The sequence below is a fragment of the Thamnophis elegans genome, chromosome 1, assembly GCF_009769535.1.
Source record: "Thamnophis elegans isolate rThaEle1 chromosome 1, rThaEle1.pri, whole genome shotgun sequence".
Taxonomy (NCBI): domain Eukaryota; kingdom Metazoa; phylum Chordata; class Lepidosauria; order Squamata; family Colubridae; genus Thamnophis; species Thamnophis elegans.
The window spans coordinates 803756-826148 of NC_045541.1; the positions used below are offsets into that span (position 1 = coordinate 803756).

At 37.7% G+C, this 22393-nt stretch overlaps 1 protein-coding gene across 5 annotated transcripts in view; it reads left to right on the top strand.

Annotated features, from left to right (window-relative positions):
- Positions 1-22393, top strand: part of FN1 (fibronectin 1) — a 100321-nt gene that overhangs the window by 26006 nt on the left and 51922 nt on the right. For all 5 annotated transcript variants that reach the window (XM_032238951.1, XM_032238960.1, XM_032238975.1 and 2 more), the window contains exons 9-19: positions 1127-1303; positions 2143-2295; positions 3931-4059; positions 6797-6934; positions 9700-9824; positions 15797-15974; positions 17256-17432; positions 18443-18571; positions 18677-18766; positions 19070-19264; positions 20292-20564. In XM_032238951.1, the coding sequence (XP_032094842.1) occupies positions 1127-1303; positions 2143-2295; positions 3931-4059; positions 6797-6934; positions 9700-9824; positions 15797-15974; positions 17256-17432; positions 18443-18571; positions 18677-18766; positions 19070-19264; positions 20292-20564 (1764 nt within the window). The remainder of the gene's footprint in view (positions 1-1126; positions 1304-2142; positions 2296-3930; positions 4060-6796; positions 6935-9699; positions 9825-15796; positions 15975-17255; positions 17433-18442; positions 18572-18676; positions 18767-19069; positions 19265-20291; positions 20565-22393) is intronic.

Sequence of the window (22393 nt, forward strand, 5' to 3'; positions counted from 1 at the left end):
GTTGCCCATCTGGCTTTCCTGCCTAAGGACTCACTGCCTCTTGGGTTCTAGGCCAGCACTGTCGTCACTATGACACCATCGTTCCAGAGCTCCCTTGTGCTGCCCACACTTTCTTCAGTTCTGAAACTTTTGACGAGATTGATTGGTAGAAGAAAACCAGGTTGAATTTTTGGCAGGGAGCCCCTGTACAGATCAGCTATTGACTTGCAGTGGCTTTCATGCTTTTTGGGACCAAGACAGAAGTGCCAGAGGCTCCGTCTCACAAAGTGGATGGAGCAAAGCATTCAGCCCTTTTTTTCCCCACGTGAGAAGGAAGGAGCAGAAATCAAATGGATGTTTTAAGCCTTATAGATACTTAAAACCCCTTTCAGCCCTTAATAGGGCCTCTTTGTGACCACTTAGCAATGCAGCCCTTGACATGCAAAGGTCGGTGCAGCTCTTGAGTTGATGGAAGTTGCAAGTTGACCTCACCCTGATAAGATATATGTCTCTTAGGTTGTTTGGAATTTCTTTATAAAAATGGTCCCAGATTACATTTATAGTCAAAAACCTGAAAACATATCAATTTTTATTAGATAAGAGCCAAGGTGGCGCAGTGGTTAAATGCAGCACTGCAGGCTACTGCTAGATCAGCAGTTCGGCTGTTCAAATCTCACCGGCTCAGGGTTGACTCAGCCTTCCATCCTTCCGAGGTGGGTAAAATGAGGACCCGGATTGTTGTTGGGGGCGATATGCTGACTCTGTAAACCGCTTGGAGAGGGCTGAAAGCCCTATGAAGCGGTATATAAGTCTAACTGCTATTGCTAGATAGTTGATCAATTAAAAAAACTTATTTTCCACATTTTATGTTCTCATAAAAATGGCAAAAATCGCCATTATTTGTTGTTGCTTCTTTTTCTCATTTCTCATTTTCTTAATTCCTAACATTTATTATATTTTCTTTAAACGGTGATTTCCCATTTGTCAAGAGAAAATGACTTCCTATGAAAGAAAAATGATTGCAATAAAGTTATTATTATTTAGTTATAAGTTATTCAGAAATAATATGGTATGCTGGACAACTGTAAAATAATTGGCATGTAGCTAAGCTACAGTATTTGTTTGAATAACAATTGTTTTCTTGCAGTGTTGGTTCAGACACGTGGTGGAAATTCCAATGGTGCCCTGTGTCACTTCCCTTTCCTTTATAATAATCGGAATTACACTGATTGTACTTCTGAAGGACGAAGAGATAACATGAAGTGGTGCGGAACTACCTCAAACTATGATGTTGATGAAAAGTTTGGATTTTGTCCCATGGCAGGTATATTGCAGATATGTCTGTTAGGACTCAATATTATTCCTTAATTCTCGGGAATTGTGAAGATATGTTTCGATTTAAATATTCATTCACCTTGTATATACAGTTAGTTGTTGTATATAAAAATTAGCCTCAGTAAAACTGATTTTACAATTTTATTATGAGAATAAAATTTGTGAAAATCTATTTAAGACATTCAGAATACAAAGTTCAAATGGACATTCATATTTGAAGTGCTCAGAAGAAAATGAATACTATTAGCACTGATATAAAATAAGTATGGAAGAAATAGAATTCCCAAGAGTCAATCTTGTTATTTTCATGAACAAGAAGCATGTAATAATCAAAATAAGCCTAATTCATTTTTTTCCGTTTAATAGATTTTTGTTGTTTTTCATCTATAACAACTTTCAATCATCACATTGACATTGCTATGTCATCATACATACATACATACAGTATAGGACTGTAAATGAATGCATATATAGAAGCGATGTATGTACATCTTATATCGCTTCTATATATGCATTAATTTACAGTTCTATACATTTCTTTATTGCTTCTTGGCTAAATAAACTTTATTTCTGTTATACAACCATTTATACCAATTATCTCAAATTTCATAGTACTCAGACTCTTCTTTGTCCTTTAATCTTTATGTTAATTTATCCATTTCTGCGCAATTTAGAATTTTCTGAATCACTAATTCATCTGGGGGAATATTACTCTGTTTCCAACATTGGGCAAATGTTATTCTGGGTGTAGTCAACAAATGTATAAATATATATTTAATTTTATTTCTATATTTCCCCTTGGTTAATTCATTTCTATACGCTTACTAGCTCACGAAGAAATTTGTACAACAAATGAGGGTGTTATGTATCGTGTTGGAGATCAGTGGGACAAACAGCATGATATGGGCCATATGATGAGATGCACGTGTGTGGGAAATGGACGTGGAGAATGGACCTGCATTCCATATTCCCAGCTCAGAGGTATTTTTGGTTTGGTTTGTTGTTATTCATAATGTGATATACCCAATTAAGAATTAGCACAGTAGGCAGTATGCTAGAATTGGAAAAAACTTGATTTTCCAAATGGTTACTTACAGCTCAAGTAGCATGGTCAGTAGTGAGGAAGACTAAGAGGTGTCTCTGAAGGGGTGCAGATTACCTCTCTTGAATTAATGTACATTTGGCAAAGAAGACTATGGTATAGGATCAGTTTCATTTAACTGTTAAACTTGTTTCATATATAGCCAACAATGAATAATCATTTAAAGAACTTTGTTTTCTAGGACCTGTAGCAAGAAAAAATATCTGAGGAATATACTACAGTTTTAGTCCATGTCCTGAAAACATCGTTTCCTTGAAACCTCAGAGAATCATAAGCAAAGCCTTTGTGACAACATATCATGCATGGATCTTATTTATTGAGTGTAAATCTCAGATTAGGTTCATATATCATGGAAATTATGCACAGAGCCAAAACCAATTAAAGGACATAACAAGATATGTGAATAGAATCATTGTTATTTGCAACCTATGATTCTGTAAACTAGATTAGTGGGTTAACACCATATAATTGTGGTTTATTCATTAAATCATTATTAAACAAGGCATAGTTTAACCTAATGAGTGAATTGAGTTACTTTATGATATAGCTCAGTGATGGCAAACCTTTTTTGGCTCGTGTGCCAAAAGTGGGGGGAGCGCAGGGGGGGGTCGTGCACGGGCGTGCCACACCCATAGTGCTATGTGCACGACCACAGTGCGCATGCATCCACAACCAGCGCTCCCCCCCCCGCCATTTTAGGCGTGCTTTTTTTGCCCTCCCCAGGCTCCAGAGGATTTATAGGAGCCTGGGGAGGGTGAAAAGAGCCTCCCCCTCCCCAGAGGCCCTCCGGAGGCTTCAGGAGCTCCCCTGAAGCTTCTGGAAAGCAAAAAAATTGGTCCTACGGACAAAACGGAAGTTCAGGAACGGACGTCTGGTTTGCTGGTAGGGCTGGTTTTCCAGTTTGTCCGTAGGGTTGTTTTTGCCCTTCAGAGCCCTCAGGGAAGCCTCCTAAGGGCCCCTGAAGGCTCCAGAAGGCTAAAACCGGTCCTACGAGCAAACCAGAAGTCCGTTCCCAAAGTTCCGGTTTGCCCATAGAGCTGGTTTTTCATGCTCAAGGCTTCAGGGAAGCCTCTGGAGTGCGAAAAATGGCCTCAAAAGGAGGCTGAGGTCAGGTGTGCGCGCTGGGCAGCTGACAGGGCAAGCTTTAGATGCCTTCGATTCGCCATCACAGATGTAGGTGTTTGTAGCTTATTTATTAAGAGATCCCTGTGGTATGGATGGGTTGGAGTGAGCAGTCATTACAACTTTGAGAGAGAAATAACAGTGACTCAAGATTTATTAAAAGATTATAAAGAATACAAAAGTTTATAGAAAATGCCATGATAATTAGTTTTTTAAATACTTTATATGACATTCTTGCTTTTTTTGCTGGAAGTTTTTTGAATATGGAAAAAACATTTCATTCATGAGAAATATTGGTAAACTGAGTGGAGAAAAATATGCAGGTGTGCAAAGTTACAGCCATTATTTGTTCAAAGTAACCAATGATACAGATATGTTCTCTCTTGAAATAGATCAGTGTGTAGTTGATGGGGTCACATATGACGTTAATCAGACTTTTCACAAACGTCACGAAGAAGGACACATGCTGAACTGTACATGTTTCGGCCAAGGTCGGGGGAGATGGAAATGTGATCCTATTGGTAAGTTGATTTCTTTCATGTTCGTGTCGGAAGCACCAAGGCGCTTCAGGGTTGAAAGGATCAGCTGATGGTATCACCGTTGCCCAAAGGAAAGCCCAGTGGGGGCTTCTTTAATATGCTCACTGAAGTGGTATCTGTCTATCGACTTTGCTATTGCACACTTTAGAACATCTAGGTTGGCAGGAGCTGGAGTAAATGACGGAAGCTCACTGCGCCATGCAGCACCCTCGGGTCTCGAACTCAAGTTCGCTGATCATCAACTCAGCATCCTAATCATGCTTAGCATCCTCGTGTTTCATCTTAGAGCAATATACTATAAGGGGCTCCCACCATGACTATGCCAGTAATTTTAGGCTGCTGCAAACTATCAGTAACAGTAAGAATTGGGCTACAAAGGAACCTCTATGACTTAATGCTTATCTACATCCCTTCCACCACCTCCAACCTCTGGCTTCTATTCTCTCTCCTGTGTTTTTCTTCCATTTGTGCACTGCAGAAGACAACCAAACTATTGCTTTCCCCCCTAGTTGGTTGTTAATCCAGCCTTCATGTAATCCAAGTTAGATAGTCTCAATTTAGAAACCCTAGAATTAGAGAACTAAGGTAGAGCTCTAACTAATACTATCTTACCTGAAACAAAGTAAGCATATTTTATGTGGCTTCTGCCTAGTTTTGCTAAACTCATCAAAAGAATCTGGGAAGGGGTTGACTCAGACTTCCCCAGAAGAGGAGAAGGAGGGCAGGTGGCCGCATCAGAGGTGGCATTCAGCTGGTTCTCTCCGGTTCGGGTGAAGCGGTAGTGGTGGCTGCAGAAGCCTCCGCACCCCTGCCTCGATGTAATGCCCGAGCACTGCGCGTGCGCAGAAGGTGGTGCACATGTGCAGACATTTGCGAACCGGTAGGGATGGTAAGTGAATCCCACCGCTGGACAACATGTGCATCAAAACAGAAACTGCACATTTCATTATGACATTTGATGCAAATATATAAGGAGAAGGCTTTAGCTGTGGCATCAGCGTGTATATTGTCATTTTCATAACTGGTGACAAGTACCTCTATAATTACTCTTGATTTAAAAGTTTTCTTTAAAATGTATTAATAATATTTAGTGTACGATAAAAGCCTGGCAGAAGAGAAGTAAATGTATACCCACAATCCATATAATTTATACGCCCAACGTCTATGGGGAGAGGGCAGTGGCCTCATAACTGGATCAGCTATCCAGTCAATCACCTCGGGCGTTGCTTCATTTAGATCTTTTACAGAATCAGGGAATGCATGTTGTGGGCAATCTTGCACAATGTGTATAATAGTTTGCATATTAACACCACAATCGCAACAATCCCCACTGACACAGGGCAGCAGCACTTCTTCCAGTATCACACTAATTCTGTTCAATTTCGTCCAGAGTGAGGCAGGTCAAACCCTGGTGGCTTGATAGAGGGATCACTAATGATCAGGCTGCAGGAAGATACCTTTGACCATTCCTTTCTCCAGGCATTCTCAGGGTTAAACTGGGTAGATGTTAAGTGAATAGCTGTCTTCCATGCTGGCCTATAGGATCTCAATCTTGTATTGGACTGTGCATTGCCCTGGAGAATAGGGAGGGCCTTGAACGTAGCTGAACGAGGGCTTGTGGTCTTGTAATGTGCGGCAGCATGATATTGCTAAGTACTGGCAAGCAGGACACAGGATACCATGTGACAGACATGATATGCATTGTCTGCAGAGTTGGATATTTGGATATGTGTACAATATTCAGATGTAGAATAAAAGTCAAGGCTGTTGTCCATGGGAGGTTAGGATCAGCACTCCAAGCAATCTGCTCAGTAAATTTTTGTGGCTTTTCAGTTTTGCACCAGCTTTTCTCAGGTGTTTTTAGAAGATTAGTGATCTGTACAGTATCAGGGTCCCAAATAGCATCCAAAAGTAAATCAGAGTCCAAGGCAAAGGATTCCTCAAAGTTCCAATTTATTAAGAGAGCCATGTTAGCAAATCTGGGAAAACCTGAATTTGAAGACTTCCCAATTTTCCCAACCAGTTGAAAGCCTTGTCTCGAGCACAGTGTGGTCTAGTGGGGAAGCTGGCCATAGCTCCAATTTCCTCCAGCTCAGTCACCACGGTTAATGGCTGTTTCTGGGCTGACAGTTAATTGACCATTAATCCCTAATGTCAAGGCTGCCTGTGTTCATTTCCTAGGGGGAAAAAACCTTTGGCCCTGTAGACTCAGAGAAAAGGTACTTTTACTAGGAGCGAACTAAATGCAACAAGTTTCAGGCAAGATCTAAAACAAAAGTGGGTGAAGCAGCAAATTGAAATAAACTGTAGAGCCCAACCCCCTTGTAGCTAGGCAATCAGAGGCTGCTGCATAAGAAAGCAAGAACAAATGACCTCAGCAAAGCCCAGACCGTCGTTGCATAGCTGCAATGAAAAATTCTTCACTGAACCCTCCCTGCTTTTCCATGGCAGCAGGCCAGCCGACACCTTCCCCCCCCCCCCCCCCCCGTTATCCTTCTACATATTAAACTGGAGCAAAAACTCACACTGAAACTTTGTTTTCTAATATGAAGGTTCTTTTGATGAGGAAAGATTCATTTGCTCAGTGTGTTCTGTTCAAGACAAAAAAACATACTAACTCCTATAATGTTTTATTTCAATCAGACCTGCTTATTCTCTAAGTATTACTCTAATACTCTTGCAATAGGCCTGAAATAACTGTTTGATGTTCCCTTTTTAGACCAGTGCCAAGATTCAGAAAGCCAGACCTTTTACCAGATTGGGGATTCGTGGGAGAAGCATGCTCATGGAGTGAGATATCGGTGTTACTGTAATGGCCGAGGTATTGGAGAGTGGAACTGCCAGCCTTTGAACACAGGTAAGAAGAATCCAAATCTGCGAATGAGGGCGACCACATGACTTCGCCAACTTCTGAAGCGTTGCCATGGCCCAAGTCTTCTGGGAACTTCACAGACTCGTTTTCCCATGACTTATGGTAGGTTTTCGAAGTACATTATAATAATTTTTAAACCACCATTTAAAAATTATTATAATGTACTTTGAGAGAAAAAAATTCAGAAGTCATTGAATCAAACGTGAACATATAACTACATCATTGGCTGTGCTAGTCAGACACATGGCCTTTTGAAGTAAGTAATGCTCTACAAAGCACAGAAAAGAAAGAAGAAATGGTCAAAAATCTTGATGTTTCCACTGTATCCATATAACTTATCCATTGCCCCGAGTTCTTCAAAATTCTCATGCTTTTGTTTTGGATGAACTCTATATTTTTTCCTCTCTTTCCTTTCCTTTTGACATATTTACTGTAGTTCAAATATTTGTTTCGCAGTTTGAGCTTCTTTCATTCTCCCTTTGTGGCCTAATCAGCTGAATGTAACTTATGGTGACTCTCTTGTAGTTAGTCCACATTAACTCAGCATTCTTGAATTAATTCTTGAATTAATGTAATTTATCTTTCTTGACCATTTTTCAGGCATTTATACACACTGATGCCAATCACTCTGAACTATTATTTCTCTTCTGGCACACACAGCTCTGATTTCTATTCAACAAAGTGGGCAGAAATACTCATGCAATCATTTCCACTTCTTTCTACAAATATACCACCACATACTACTGATGCTTTTAGCATCATTTCCAAATTTCTCCATCCATTTCCCCATCTTTAGTAACTTGCAGTTGTTTCTTACCAGACACAACTGCTTTGACCTTCAATACATTAATTTTCAGACTATCTTCTTTATTAAGTCTAACATTTACTACAAATCATTTAGGTTCTTAGCCAACAATAGCATAGCCTGAGCAGCACTACCGTTTATCCATAAATATATTAAATAAGAGGACATCACATGTTCTTGTTTCACTTCCTGATCAACTTTGAATCAGTGTTGAACTGTTCACACTTGCTTTACTTCCCTCCTACATTGTTTTAATTATATTTAGCAATCAACTTTTGACTTCATATTCACCCAGAATGTTCTGTAATTCAAACCTATCAAATGCTTTCTCTGAATTAACAAATGCAAAATACATTCTCTTTTGCACAGTCAATACATTTCTCAGTGACCTGAAAAGCAAAACTCAAATCTGTGTTGCACTTCCCCAGTGTTGCTTGTTATCACACCTGATACCCCTTTCAGTCAGACTTCTGCCAGATAACTTCCCAGGCAAATTGACAAGCCAATCCCTTCCATCTAGCTTTTACATTAATTTTTATACCTTTCTGTTTGCAGAAAGAGGAACAGTAATGGCATTCTTCTAATCCTCAGGTACAGATGCAATCTTCATACACATAAGTTGCACAACCAGTCAATAAACTTCACTCATCATTGACATGGTCTCCAGTTTCATGCCTGCAGCCTCATTACTTTCAAAGATTTCCTCCTCATTTATGACTTTTCATCAGATTTATCTTGGATATAAACATAGAATGCACTTCAATTTGGTTTCGTGATGCATTGTATACTTCCCACACAAATATTTAAAATATTTTTTTTCTAATAGTCTCATTCCAAATCCCATCACATTTATTCAGTTCTCTCTGTTGGGGGTCCCTTGTTTTGATGTTTTTTCACTCAATTCTAAAATACTGGCCTATCCTGCATTCAGAATTTCTCCTGACTTGTTATTCTTAGAAATTCTCATCATAAACAATCTGTCTTCCCTTTTCTATATGTTTAGGTTAATAAACTTGTATTTAAGCCACGCATCTGAAAAAAGCACCCTGTTTTCGAAGCAGTTGCTCAACAGTTGCTCACTCTGATTCATCCTTAGGTTGCCTAACAGCCCAATTAGTTTTTCTGTAGTCTCTCATCTCATTCGCACACATCCAATCTTGTACCTAACAACAAGTTTTTTTAAAAAAATCTTCAATAACATTCATTCAGAATACTGAATTTTTCCAAGAATGTCTTTCTAGTTGATCTTCCAAAATCACCACTGACTGGGACTTAATATGCAACTAATATAAAGAAAATTAATAGATTACAGAAAGATGCCCAAATAAGGCTACATGATTTCCAGATGGCAGCAAAGAGATACAGAAAAGTGCTACCATCTCACCATCCCTTGATTTTTTTACAATCCAAATCTGTAAGCACCAATGCTGGTAAAGCTTTGTTCTGAGGATTAATTTATAAAAAACACAGTGGCTTTGAAAAAGCATTTACTTATGTGTTCTTATGTAACAGCAGCTCTCAACTGGGCGCCAGTTCTTAGTATTTATATTGAAGTACAGCTTCCCTCCTCCCCATAGAGCCTTAGTTCTAAGCAAATATTAATACATAGTTTAAGTAAACACCTATTTTCCTTTCCTACCACTTTCCTGTCAGTTGTCTGGGGGACCAGCTCTTAAAACAAGAGGAAAGAATAAGATTTAAAAGTCCTACATACAGAGTCCTAATTTTTGATGCCCAGACTCATTGACAGGAAAGATGATAGACCTTTTATTTGTGCCTCTCCCTTAATCAGTTTGGCTACAGATCTCATTGCAAAGGTAACTAAAAGTGAAACATTTTGTGAAAACCTGTTGAGGAAAATCAGGATATTCTACTGGTAGCCCAGTAGAAGCACCATTAAGAGGCAGCAAACAAACTAAACTAATGAGGATAATCTTAATTTTAGGTTCCCCTGGTCACCCTGTCCAGGTGATTGTCACAGATGTTCCAATCCAACCTGATTCTCATCCTATCCAGTGGATTGCACCTGAGTCCTCTCACATTTCCAATTATATTCTTCGCTGGAAACCGGTAAGCCTTTTTGTCATATATTAATCAACTTTTTCTTAATTCAGAATTTCTTATAGATTTATATTTACAATTCAACTAGATCATAAATCATTTTATTTCTAAGTTTAGATTTATGTTAATACTTGGCAGTGCTTTCTAACTTGGCTAAGGACATACTCTGTGTGTTGCAAAGGATTGGGCAGTGTGTCAGGATTGATGGATAAGATGCCTTAAAAGAACCACCTCCTTTTCTGGACCTGTATGTCTTCTCTTTAGAAGGTTGGTTCTTGAAGCAAGTAACAGAATTTATAAAGCAAGCTTATATTATTTATAGTGGGGACATAGTGGTACAGTGGCTTAATGATGCTGGAATTGCTGACAGGGTGAGTTCCAACAACTCGCTCCTTATTTAAAAATAAATACATAATTTATTTTCAACAAAGCCACTTGCCTGGAATAGTAATAGATGCTGTGTTTAATTGCATCAGGATTGGGTGTTACATTCATTTCTCTCTCTCTCCTTCTGGATTTTTGATATTTTAGTACTTGAGCTGTGCATATTTTTTATCTTACAGCATATATATCTCTTCCCTTTCTTTTCTTGTTTTTCTTTTGAGAAAATCGTGTATTATATTCTAATTGAGAAATTATCTTATATCTCATTTTCAATTATTGTCTCATTTGCCATACTTTACAAAGAGTATAAATTCAATTTTATCCATTTTTGACTGTTACTAAAGGTGTTAATGAATTCTTCATTGGCTTTTCATTGGGTGATTTAATAAGCTCTATTTTAGTTACATTCCTGTATTTTAGGATAGAAGAACGCTTGTCTGCAGTCAGATTTTAGGGCTGTTTCAGTTCTCACAGGATTCAGTGGAAAGCTTTCCTCCACAAATTTATTATCTCTAGCTAAACTCTCTTTTACCAATCTTTGTGAGATGCCACCAATTTGTCCATCTTCCAAATAACTCACTTTGCAGTCCCAGAAATCCATTTCTCCCCCGCTTCCACTGAAGTGTATTTTGAGTTTGAAGACAAGAATTAGTATTTGCTCTCTTTTTGCAGATGATTTTTTGTCCTTTTCTAAATATTATTGCTAAAATAATCTGATAGAAATTAAAGCTATAATCAATAACCACAATAGGAAGAAACATTGTGGCTTTTGGTTGATGTCATGGCGAGAATGGCTGGAAAATATGGCCTGTGCCATTCCTTGGGAAATCCAGCCAGTAACTACTGTCAGGAGACCCTATGGGTTCCTAGCTGCCTTGTAGGGGTGGTGAAGGAAGGAGAGACACTACAATGATCATGAGGAACTCACAATCTCCTCTTTAGGTCCAAAGCAAACTCTCCCAAATAGTAGCAGGGACGATGGCCATTTTTGGCTGTTACAAAGCCGGGACAACCAGGACTGTAAGATTTGTGCTGGAGTGGATTGTGTACAGAGCATTGAAACTGGGTGAGATAATTACCAACTTTTACTATAAAGACCTGATTTAAGTAAAAATAATTTTAAAAGAGAACTACTAAATCTAAGTGAGCGGCGATTAAATACACAGAGAGGAAAAAAATAATCAAAACTGAAAATCAAGAGGTGAAAGAAGGCCAAGGGAAGCTTTAAAACACAGAAAGCCTGAAAAAAAGTTTAAACAACTGGAAAGGTGATTTTCAGGAGAAACTGACTTGCTTATTTGTATTTCTCAACCCCCTGGATTTATCGGATAATCAGCTATTTTTGACAGATTGTTTAACGTTGATTTTGGGAACAAGAGAGCCATCATCTGGAAGAAGAGAAGTACTACAGCACTATAACCACAGTATACTCAATGAAAGTGAATCCAATAAAGTCTAATACACAGAAGGGTGGAGCCTCCCATCAACTCCAGCCATAGAGTACGGTCATCTCCATTCCTGTGCTGGTTTTCTCCTGTTTGTGGGCTCCAAGTGAGCCAAAAGCCGCTCGGTAGGACTGGTGAAGCGCTCTTTGAGGTTGAAGGAGAGATCGCAATCTCCCGATGAACACCAGAGCTGTTTCTCTATGCCACGATGGGAAGAAGAGACAGTAAGATGGCTGCCACAAAGATGCGAGAGAGAACGACCATCTAAGCAGAGTGATGGAGAGAAGTTGATGGACAGTGTTGGGAACTGGGTGAGAAGAACTTTATTTATTTTAATTCTCAAATCCCAAAAATAATTTGGAAAAGGATTCACAATTATTTAATGCAGCAGCGACCAGGCACTTTGAAAAATACTAAAATTGAAGGAGGCAGAATCAGATGGAGCAAAAACAAGTTAGAAAAAATTCTAAAAATACAGAAAATTGGACTTTTAAACTGGACAGGAGTTTTATTGGAAAAGCATTTTGAAACGCTGGAATTATTTATTCAAAAATTAACTATCTTTACAACGTGGAAAATTGAAAAAAACTGTTTAATATTGAAATTTTATTAAAGAATATCACTTTAGAACATTGAGCATTTTGAGAAGTGTTTGTAAGCTCAAACATATGGTCTTTGGATTATTGGACAAAAAAGAAGATTCAATAAAATTCAACAAGATGCTTCATCAAGAAGAAGGAAGTGGAACTTGAGAAGAGGTGGCATTGATATTTCAAAATACAAAGGAGACACTGACAAGACACTACCAGAATATCATGGAAAAAATGGAGAGTATAGATGAAATGCTGAGAAATATAATGCAAGAGACAGTGCGTGTTCAAGATGCACGGGAAGAGGAGGAGCCAACTGGAAGAGGAGACGGAAAAAGGAGACAGACAAAACAAATGGAACGGGGGGGGGGGAGGAGGGGAATAATAATAAAAAAATAGGGATTGGTGACATAAGCCAAGGGGAGAGTGCTCTAAGGAAATTAAAAAAGAATCTGGGAAAACAGGAAGATTTTTATGGGATAAAAATAGGGGCAAGAGTAGATATTTTGGAAACGAGACAGTGGAAATGGATAGAAAAAGGAGGAAAGTTTAAAATGAGTCGGCAAGATGAGGAAAAAGATAGAAATAAAGATTCAAGAGTGGAATATGGGAGACAAGCTAAGAAAATAATAATCAAAGCCTTAAGATGAGTAAGAGATGATGGTTAGAATAGCGAATATGTTTAATATAGCAGTGGCATAACAAAATAGAACAAAAAAAATCAGAGGGAGGGGATTTAGAAAAAGAGGGATTAATAAAATACACATTTATGCGTAATAAGGAGAAGCAATAAGGAGAAATTAGAATTTGAAGGATGGTATTATCAAATTATAATTCAAAATGAATGTCAGTAGGCTTGTTAAATGTAATAAATATGATTAACAAATACTTTATTTATATTAAAACATATGATATGTAGAAGATGAAGATTGATATGAAAATAGCATACTGAAATATTGAATAATGAAAAAATGAAAGATTATAAGTTGAATAAGCAAATAATGAAAGATCTTAATTTAAATATATGTTTATTAAATGTAATAAATATGATAGATAATAGTTTATGAAAGATGGTATTAATGCATTATTTAAATAATATGGGGACTGGCATTAAAACAATATATAGATTTACTGAATAAACAAAAAATGAAAAATGAAAATTCAATATGAATATGTATATGTATGCTAAATGTAATAACATATGATTCTTATGTAGAATATGGTGATTGATATAAAACAATATATTGAAATATTGAATAATCAAATAACAAGTTTTATCAACATAACAATGTCAAAAGATATGATCATTAAGATAGGGTGATTGGTACAAAAATAGGATATTCAAATATTGAATAGTTAAACAACGAAAGATTAAAAGTAAATATAAAGATGTGTATTACTATTATTATTAATTAAGATTCTTAACTGGAACAAATATGAATAATACTATTTTTTGTATGAAATGTACAATGCCCAGGTGCCGCAGTGTTCACACACTGATATGTAAAAAAAAACTTTTAAAAAGTCTAATACACAGTAACAATACCTGGAAGATGGCTGACCTTGGTTTTATGTTAAAAGACGACTTAGATAATTTGAGAATACTTTATGAAGTTTTTTCCTCCTGAAGATTTCTAAAAGGAATTCAGTTGCAAATAACTAATTGGCTACTGGATTATGGATATGAAAGTTTGGAGGAATCTAGTGGATTAATTTGGATTTGAACTATTAATGTTATTTAACAGAACATTCTACGAGACAAAAGAAAAAAGGTGATAGAGAAGAAAGGAGAAAAGAAGGAAAGTTAAATAAGATTTTAAAATTTGGACAATTGGGAAGATATATCATTGGAAAACTATAAGGTTGTAAATTAGTAAAGAATTTTAAAGATAATACATTTTGGGGTTTTGGAGGTATAATTGCGGGATTGATGAAATCTTATTAAGCAGGAGTTTTAAAATATTGAGATGTTGGAACTATAGAAATATACTAAGTATACTAAGTAATTTTTATTAAATTGTTATAAAATAGATTTACAGGGGATGATAGAGGCATATGAAGAAATATTCTTGATGTTAAAAATGGTGCGTGAAACTAAGGAACAATAAAGAGACAAGGTGATGGTTTAAAGACACAGAAATGAATGTAGAAGTCACTCAACAATTAGGGGGAAAAGAGCAACACAATATTCAGGAAATAGACGAGAAACTAGAAGAAGCAGTGGAAGGAAAAAATCAGAATGAGATGCAAGAAGCTAAAAATAAAGAAGAGAAAGGATGAATAAATAGGAATTGATTAGATAACTCTTTAAAAGTTTATAATAGAACAGAGAGAGAAAAGAAAAATCTCTTTAAAAAAAGAAAGATTTGGAGGAAAAAAAGAAAAATCTCTTTTAAAAAAAGGGAATTCTTGTGGATGAGTGTTCAAATAATACAGCAGAAAGAGATGAAGGGCACCCAAAAGGGAATGTTCAGAAGGCACAAATATATAAAAAAGAGCTATAAGATTCCAAGAGAAAGAGATAAAAGGCTAAAAAAATCAATAAATGATGGAATTTCAAAAAGATTAAGAGATGATGGATAATGAGAAAATATAATAATAAAATGGAAAAATACAAATAGGGAAAATAGTAGTGTGTATATATATATATATTTTCTGAGGTTTTCGCGGGTGTTAGTATGTAGGTCTCTAGTTGTTCGGGTTTTCTCCCACGTAGAATTGGAGATGTCTTGGCGACGTTTCGACGAAGTCTCCATCCCCTACTGGCAGTTAAAAGGAACAAACAGCCGAGATCTCACACTACTCCTGGAAACACCAAACCTGAAGTAGTCTGAAGCAGCCTGAAGATGACGAATGAGACTTCGTCGAAACGTTGCCAAGACATCTCCAATTCTACGCGGGAGAAAACCCAAACAACTAGAGACATATATATATATATATATATATATATATATATATATATATATATATATATATATATATATATATATATAAACAGATAATACAGCTTATTATAACTAAAATAAATTAAACAGTAGATGGAAATTTAGGATTAGGTAATCTAATTGTATTATCAACATTAATAGTGTGCTAAAGTATATTGTGAATTTAAAATATTAAGATTAGAGATTGTGGGGATTTTGAGCTACACTCCCGAGATTGATTAAACATTGTTAATATTTGGTATTATTAGTAATCCTACACAATTGAAATATTGATGTCATGGTGGAATAATGAGTAATTTTTAAAATATTAAATATCAGTAATTTAGTAGGGGATAACAAATACATGGCACAAAGAAATGTTATCTATATTTAAATGAATTAATGGAAAAAGTGATAAAGAATTATAAAGAGAGAATAGTATTGTTGAAGTTGGATAATTATTTGTATTATTATTGTTAGAGTTGTTGAAAAAAATGACCCAGTCAATTCCCTGTCCACAAAATATGTATGGTGTGAAAAGAAAACTGCAAATGAAACATGTTTTTTTTTTTAAAAAAGAAAGAAAGATTGCAAAATTCTGGTCCTGAGCTGGTATCCATTATGTTTAATTCCATTAGAAAAATTCTGGAGTGCGATGGAAGGAAGCTAGAATTCCAGGCTATTTGAATTCCTACACAATCTCAGGCCTGAAACCGGGTGTCCTTTACCAGGGGCAGCTGATAAGCGTCCAGCATTACGGTCAGAGAGAAATGACCCGCTTTGAATTCACTACCTCTAGTACATCATCTATTTCATGTAAGTGTTTTGATTTGTCTTGATTGCATTTTATTATCCTAGACTGTTCATTTGCATTACAGGTAGTCCTCAACTTACGACTACAGTTGAACCCAAAATTTCTGTTGCTAAGTGAGACAGATATTAAGTGGTTTTTGCCCCATTTTATGATCTTTCTAGCCCCAGTTGTTAAGTGAATCACTGCCATTGTTAGTGACAAAGTTGTTAAGTGAATCTGGTTTCCCCATTGCTTGTCAGGTCACAAAAGATGATCACGTGACCCCAATATACTGCAATTAGCATTCATATGAGCCAGTTGCCAATCATCTGAATTTTGATCACATAATCATGGGGATGCTGCAACATTGTAAGCGTGAAAAATGGTCAAGTCACATTTTTCAATGTCATTATAACTTTGGCCACTAAATAAATTGTAATTTAAGGACTACCTTTTATATTGTTTCAACTGTATATGTTAATGTAAGGATCGAAGTTGACATGTGGAGTTTACACAGAATAGAAGTGAAATTTAACACAAATAAACAAATAAGTTTTTGAAAGTGAACGTTAACCTGCAGAGTAAAGCAATGTACCTTTGTTAAATCTTTCAGCTCTGTTTAGTTTCTATCCCTTCTGGCTCTAAGACAGAATGAAGACATAATTTACTGCTTTTGTAATTATGTTGCTTCTAGCACTTTCTCTGCCTTACTGTTTTCAACCAAGATTATTCATGCCTTGAAACCAAAATATAAATTCTGCTGTTCTAAATGGAGTGCTAATAGCTGCAGGGGTTGTCTTAACCGTCCTTGCTCTTAATAATTTTCCATTATTTCCCTCTTCCTAAAGAACAGGATTCAGCCAAGAATGTCTCATTATAATGGATGATATAGACATGTGTCATTGGTGCTAATCCTGAATTAATACCAATATTACAGTACTTCCTATAGAAGTCATAGTAATGAGGATAAATCTGCATTCATTTTTAGCTTACATAGTGTTTTTCCACAATATATTATCAGCTGAATATTCACACATGTGCAGATAAAATTACTTGTTAGTGTCTGAAATTCATACTTGCCTGCTATATACATTTCTTTCTACTATTTTCTACTATTTTTCTACTATTTTCTGTCCATCCAGCTCTGTTTTTGAACTTGTTATTATTACTATTTTTACTATCAGTTTAACTGTACAGTTTATTTTAGTGGTTAAAAAGTTATAAAAATTGCACTTAAATTAATTTTTTCATGAAGAGAAACAGAACCAAGGAGCCAGTTTTACACTTTGATCTTTGCCTTGCAGCTAGCCGTGTGACGGGAGAAACAACCGTCCTTCCCTCCGTCGTCTCTATTTCCGAATCTGTCACGGAAATCACAGCCAACAGCTTTGTGGTCTCTTGGGTTTCTGCCTCAGACACCGTCTCAGGATTCCGTGTGGAATATGAACTGAGCGAAGATGGGGATGAACCTAAATATCTTGGTAAGGAAGAGAGCCGATCTGATGAGTCACAGAACCAGATGGCATAAATAAATTTAATCGCTCACTTCCTAAAGTTCTTATCTTGTAGAGCTAGCCCGGATAGTATTTGCTATTCAGACTCCAAATCCCATAAGCCTGAATCTGAAGGTTCATAGAACTTCTTGAATGTATATTCAAATACATTTATAGCCTGCAGTCCTTCAAAAGCAGCACTTCAGAATATGTAAATCCAGAATCAACGCATCTCTCTCTAAATCGCTAATTAAAAGGGGTTTGGTGCTCTTGTATTGAAAAGGTTAGAATGCAGTTTTGCAGGCAAACAGCTTGGAGTTTGATTCTGGCAGGGCTCAAGCTTGATCAGGCTTCCGTCCTTTCGATCAGTAAAACGAGGACCCAGATTGTTGGGGGCAAATGCCGACATTGTAAACTGCTCAGATAGTATTGTAGAGCATTGTGGGGTGGTATGTAGGTCTAAGTGCCATTGCTGTGTGTCTGCTTTCAAAGATACTCCATGGGTGCAATAATGGAAGCAGCCACACAATCCTCTAAAAGTGTGGGCAATCTTGGGCAATTGCTACCGTCAGGTCTTCTCTCGCAATGGTTATTGTGGGCCTGAATAGAATAAAATATAGGATTAATTTGGTTGTTAATTTTAATTTAATTTTTTAATTTTTATTGTAAATATCAATTGGTTTTTTTTTTTGGATACTTCATTTAATGTCCCTTTTATTTTTTGTGATATGTGTTTTCTTTCATGTTGTACGCCGCCCTGAGTCCTTGGGAGGAGGGCGGCATTTAAACCCAATAAACCTCAACCTATTTAAAATAAGACACTTGGAACAAACTCATATGGACCTATGGAAGTATTTCTGATCTGAAATTTTGCGAGATAAACGAAGAAGATTCTAATACTAGTCAAACTTTTTGTAACTGTAAGTTTATGAATTGAATATATTCATTTTCATTAAAGAATGTAACCTCTGTCCTGCTATTTTATTTTCTTCTTAAAGATCTTCCAAATACGGTCAATTCAGTTAGCATTCCCAACTTACTTCCGGGTCGTAACTACATTATCAAAGTCTATCAAATTTCAGAGGAAGGAGAGCAAGATCTAATTCTTTCAACAACACAGACAACAGGTATGTTTGCTATCAGACAGGGACAGATGGGTATGGGCATTCTCTCTCTCTCTGAAAACTGAAAGTTCTTCAATCAACTTTCTTGATTATTCTCTCTCTATACAGCACCTGATGCTCCTCCGGATCATCTTGTAGAAAATGTTGATGATACTTCAATTCTTGTCAGCTGGAGCAGACCAGAAGCGCCAATCACAGGTCTGAATTGCCATCCTATATCTGTTTTGGAGCTTGGGGGATTCCTTCCATTTGTAAGACAGAAAAGTGTGTTAAGCATGACGGCCTAAGAAAATTGTACCTCTGAAGCTCAATTGGCTTTTACTGTCTGTTTGATTGAATTTTCTTGTTTATAAATTATACTTGATGTACACTCACTACATCATAAAACTATGGTTTATCAAAAAAGGTGGTCTGAACAAAGATAGGTAATTTAGCATGTGGAAGAATACCAGATCTTTTTTTCACTCTGCTGTCGGCTGACTGCATATTTTGCTTTACAAGGTTACCGGATTGTTTATACTCCTTCGCTGGAAGGTAGCAGCACAGAACTCAATCTCCCTGAATCTGCAACATCTGTGACACTCAGTGACTTGATGCCTGGTGTTCAATACAATATCAGCATTTATGCTGTGGAAGAAAACCAGGAAAGTGCTCCTATCTTCATTCAGCAGAAAACCACCGGAGTGCTAATGGCAGGTATTAATGCATTTCTGTAATTTTGTGGGTTTTTTTTATAATGCTCTCTCTTTTTTTCCTTCTTGGATTCCAGAATTGTTTTCTTGAAGGCAGTATTTATTTATTGCATTTATCTATTCATTTTATTTAACACATATAACTGCCCATTCACAAAAAGTGATTCTTGACAGTGTATAATGATCTAATAAGGCAACAGACATTTAAAAACAAGCCTTAGTGAAAATATAAAATAACCTATAATTGAAAATACAAACTGCCAGGCACAGGGGAAAGTAAATGTGTGACGGAGTCACCTTAAAAAGGCCACATACATTGCAAGACGTTCCTAGTGTTGCTGCAAATGTACAGTCAACTTTTTTTGGATCAGTTGAGTGTTTATTTGGTTGCAGCAGGAACTGTATGATTGGATGGATACCTGAGCTTGACTTTGTGGCCTGAAAGAGTGACTGGCTCAAGGTCTCCCAGCCAGCCAACTTTCATGCCTAAAGTGGGACTAGAACTCACAATCTCCTCTTTGTGCCCTGTGCCTTAGCCACTAAAACAAATCGACCTTCAAAAATTAAAATTGAATTGATTTAAAAAATAATAATAATTTCTCGTTTTTGATATACCAATTGTTTGTTTTTCTAATTTTGAGTGATTCAGAAAATGAGATATATTTTCTTTTACTTTTTATCTGGTGGTCAATTTTGGAGAATAGAGCTGTATAAAGGAACACTGCGACCACACTTAAGTTTTCCACTGTTTTATTTTTATATTACTGTCTGCTTCTCAGTGATGACGATATCTTGGCAAGATAGAAAGCTGTATGATGGTTTTGTCTTCAGTAAGAACACTTTTCATGGACTGTCTCGATGAGATTTCAAGGGACATTGAAAAAAGGATCAGCAGTAGTTTTTGCTGAGAGATTAATTTTGAAGTAGGACAGAAGAAAGAGGGTAGTTGTGATGATACACTGACAAAGTTTTTGTTTTCCAGCATTTCTTACCATTCATTAAACCTTTCTTTTGTACATCTATTTGGCTAGATGAGATTCATCCTCCCCAGGACCTTCAATTTTTGGAAGTTGGCAGTGACAAAATAACCATCATGTGGCGCCCCCCTGAAAGTGCAGTGGTTGGTTATCGTGTAGAGATTATTCCAATTAACCGCCCTGGGGAACATGGCCAGAGGTTACCCATTAGCAGACATACATTTGCTGAGGTCACAGAACTTTTGCCTGGAACAACGTACCTTTTCAAGATCTACGCTGTAGGACAGAACACGGAGAGTGAACCATTAACTGGAGAACAAACAACGAGTAAGTTTGTTTTCTCTAATTCAGTGTATAGATTTTTCACAAATTCATCCTGTTAGAAATTCCATCATTTCCCAAAGCCTGTAATAAGAATTTAGTAGAATGAATCCATTGGCTTTGCTAAGCAGTGGGAGGTCCGCTGTCCTGTAGCCCAAGCCTTCCCCTCAGCCAGGTTTTCCTGAAGGAGTCAGCAAGAAGAGGGGGATGAACTTCCAAGCACTTCCAACATCTCAGTAGTTCTATCAAAGCACTTTTTTGTTTTCATACAATGCACAAGTCTAGAAGGTGGATGGAAACTCCAGGAAAGTAATAGCATTCCTCAGAGTAGTAACAGATACAGGTGAATGGGATATCTACAACTGCTGTGTAAGCCATCTACTCTCTCCTTTGTCTCCATTTGTCCTGGAGGAGAAGGGAGGAAGGTCAATATAAAGCAAGATCCGTCTTTGTCTGGTTCTCTGTGGCAAGAAAAGAATCACATTGCCACACATCAAAAATATCTTAGAAACCACCAACGGACTACAGGTAGTCCTCAAGTTACGAATGTAATGGAGCCTGCTCATTCCATTCGTAACCCAAGGATTTGTGGGAATGAATCTCGTACCTTGAAGGGGATCACTCCCTCCTTTCGCTTATGCATTTGCTAATCAAATGAGAGGTTCATTAAGTGCACATGACGTATTTGAGGGAGGGGAACGTCATGGGGGGAATTACTGATGGAACAGACCACCCGGCTAAGACCACGCAAGGCCTCCCTGACCCACTGAAATAACTCATGCTCCTCACAATGGCTTCCCCCTTCACCTGCCGCGCTGGGTCACTTACCTTGTGAAGATCTAGCAAGCAGCCTCCTTTCCAGTCTTTCAGCCACGTGGGCCCCTGTGCAGTTGCATTCGGGCTTCTGCAGGTCTGGCCTGGCAGGTTGCCAGCCAAAATGGAGCTTCTGAGAGGTGAATGGCCCTCCGATGCTCCGTTCGGTCCTCCACGGTCCTCCCCTGGCTTCTTGTAGCCTGAAATGGAGCTTCTGGGGGCTGGATCTGCCCCCCCCCCTTGAGCTTCTGGGGGCTGGATCTGCCCCCCACCCCACCCTGAAGCTCCATTTTGGCCTACAATGTTGAATGGAGTGTTGGAGGGCTGGATCTACCCCTGGAAGCTCTCATTTCAGCCTACATTGGCTGAAGGAGGGCCATGGAGGTCAAACCAAGCCTCAGAGGGCCGGATCTAGGCCCCAGAGACTCCATTTTGGGCTGCAGTGGGGAAGCCTCTGGACACCCAAATGGGGCTTCTGAGGGGCTGATCCACCCCTCAGAAGCTCCATTTCAGCTGGCAATGTGCAGGATGAATGTTGCAGAGCATCTGCTGGCTATGCAAAAGAAACAATCGGCCAGCCTGAAGACCTTCGAACCTCTCCACCAGCAATTAGCACACAGATCAGCATAGATTAATTCCAAGGTTAACTTATATAAACTGATAGCAAACAGCACTCCTTACTAGCACTGATGATATTACCTACTTTGGGTAATGAAGCGTCTGCAAGAAAACAAGCTTGGAGAGCACCAAGGATCCCTCATTTCAACCCAGAGCTTACAAATATTCTACTTTACTGATTCTATGCCTCTGTTTATGTAACCAAAGACTGCATTAGATTTTTTGGTGACTGCTGCACACTGTTGGCTCATATTTAAGTGATTTTCCACTAGGATTCTAAGATCCCACTCACAGTTAACTGCTTTTGAGCCAGATTTCACCTAATCTGTATCTGTACGTTTGATTTTTCCTGCCTTATGTGTAAAACATTACTTTTCTCTACATTAAATTCCAGTCTACTCCCC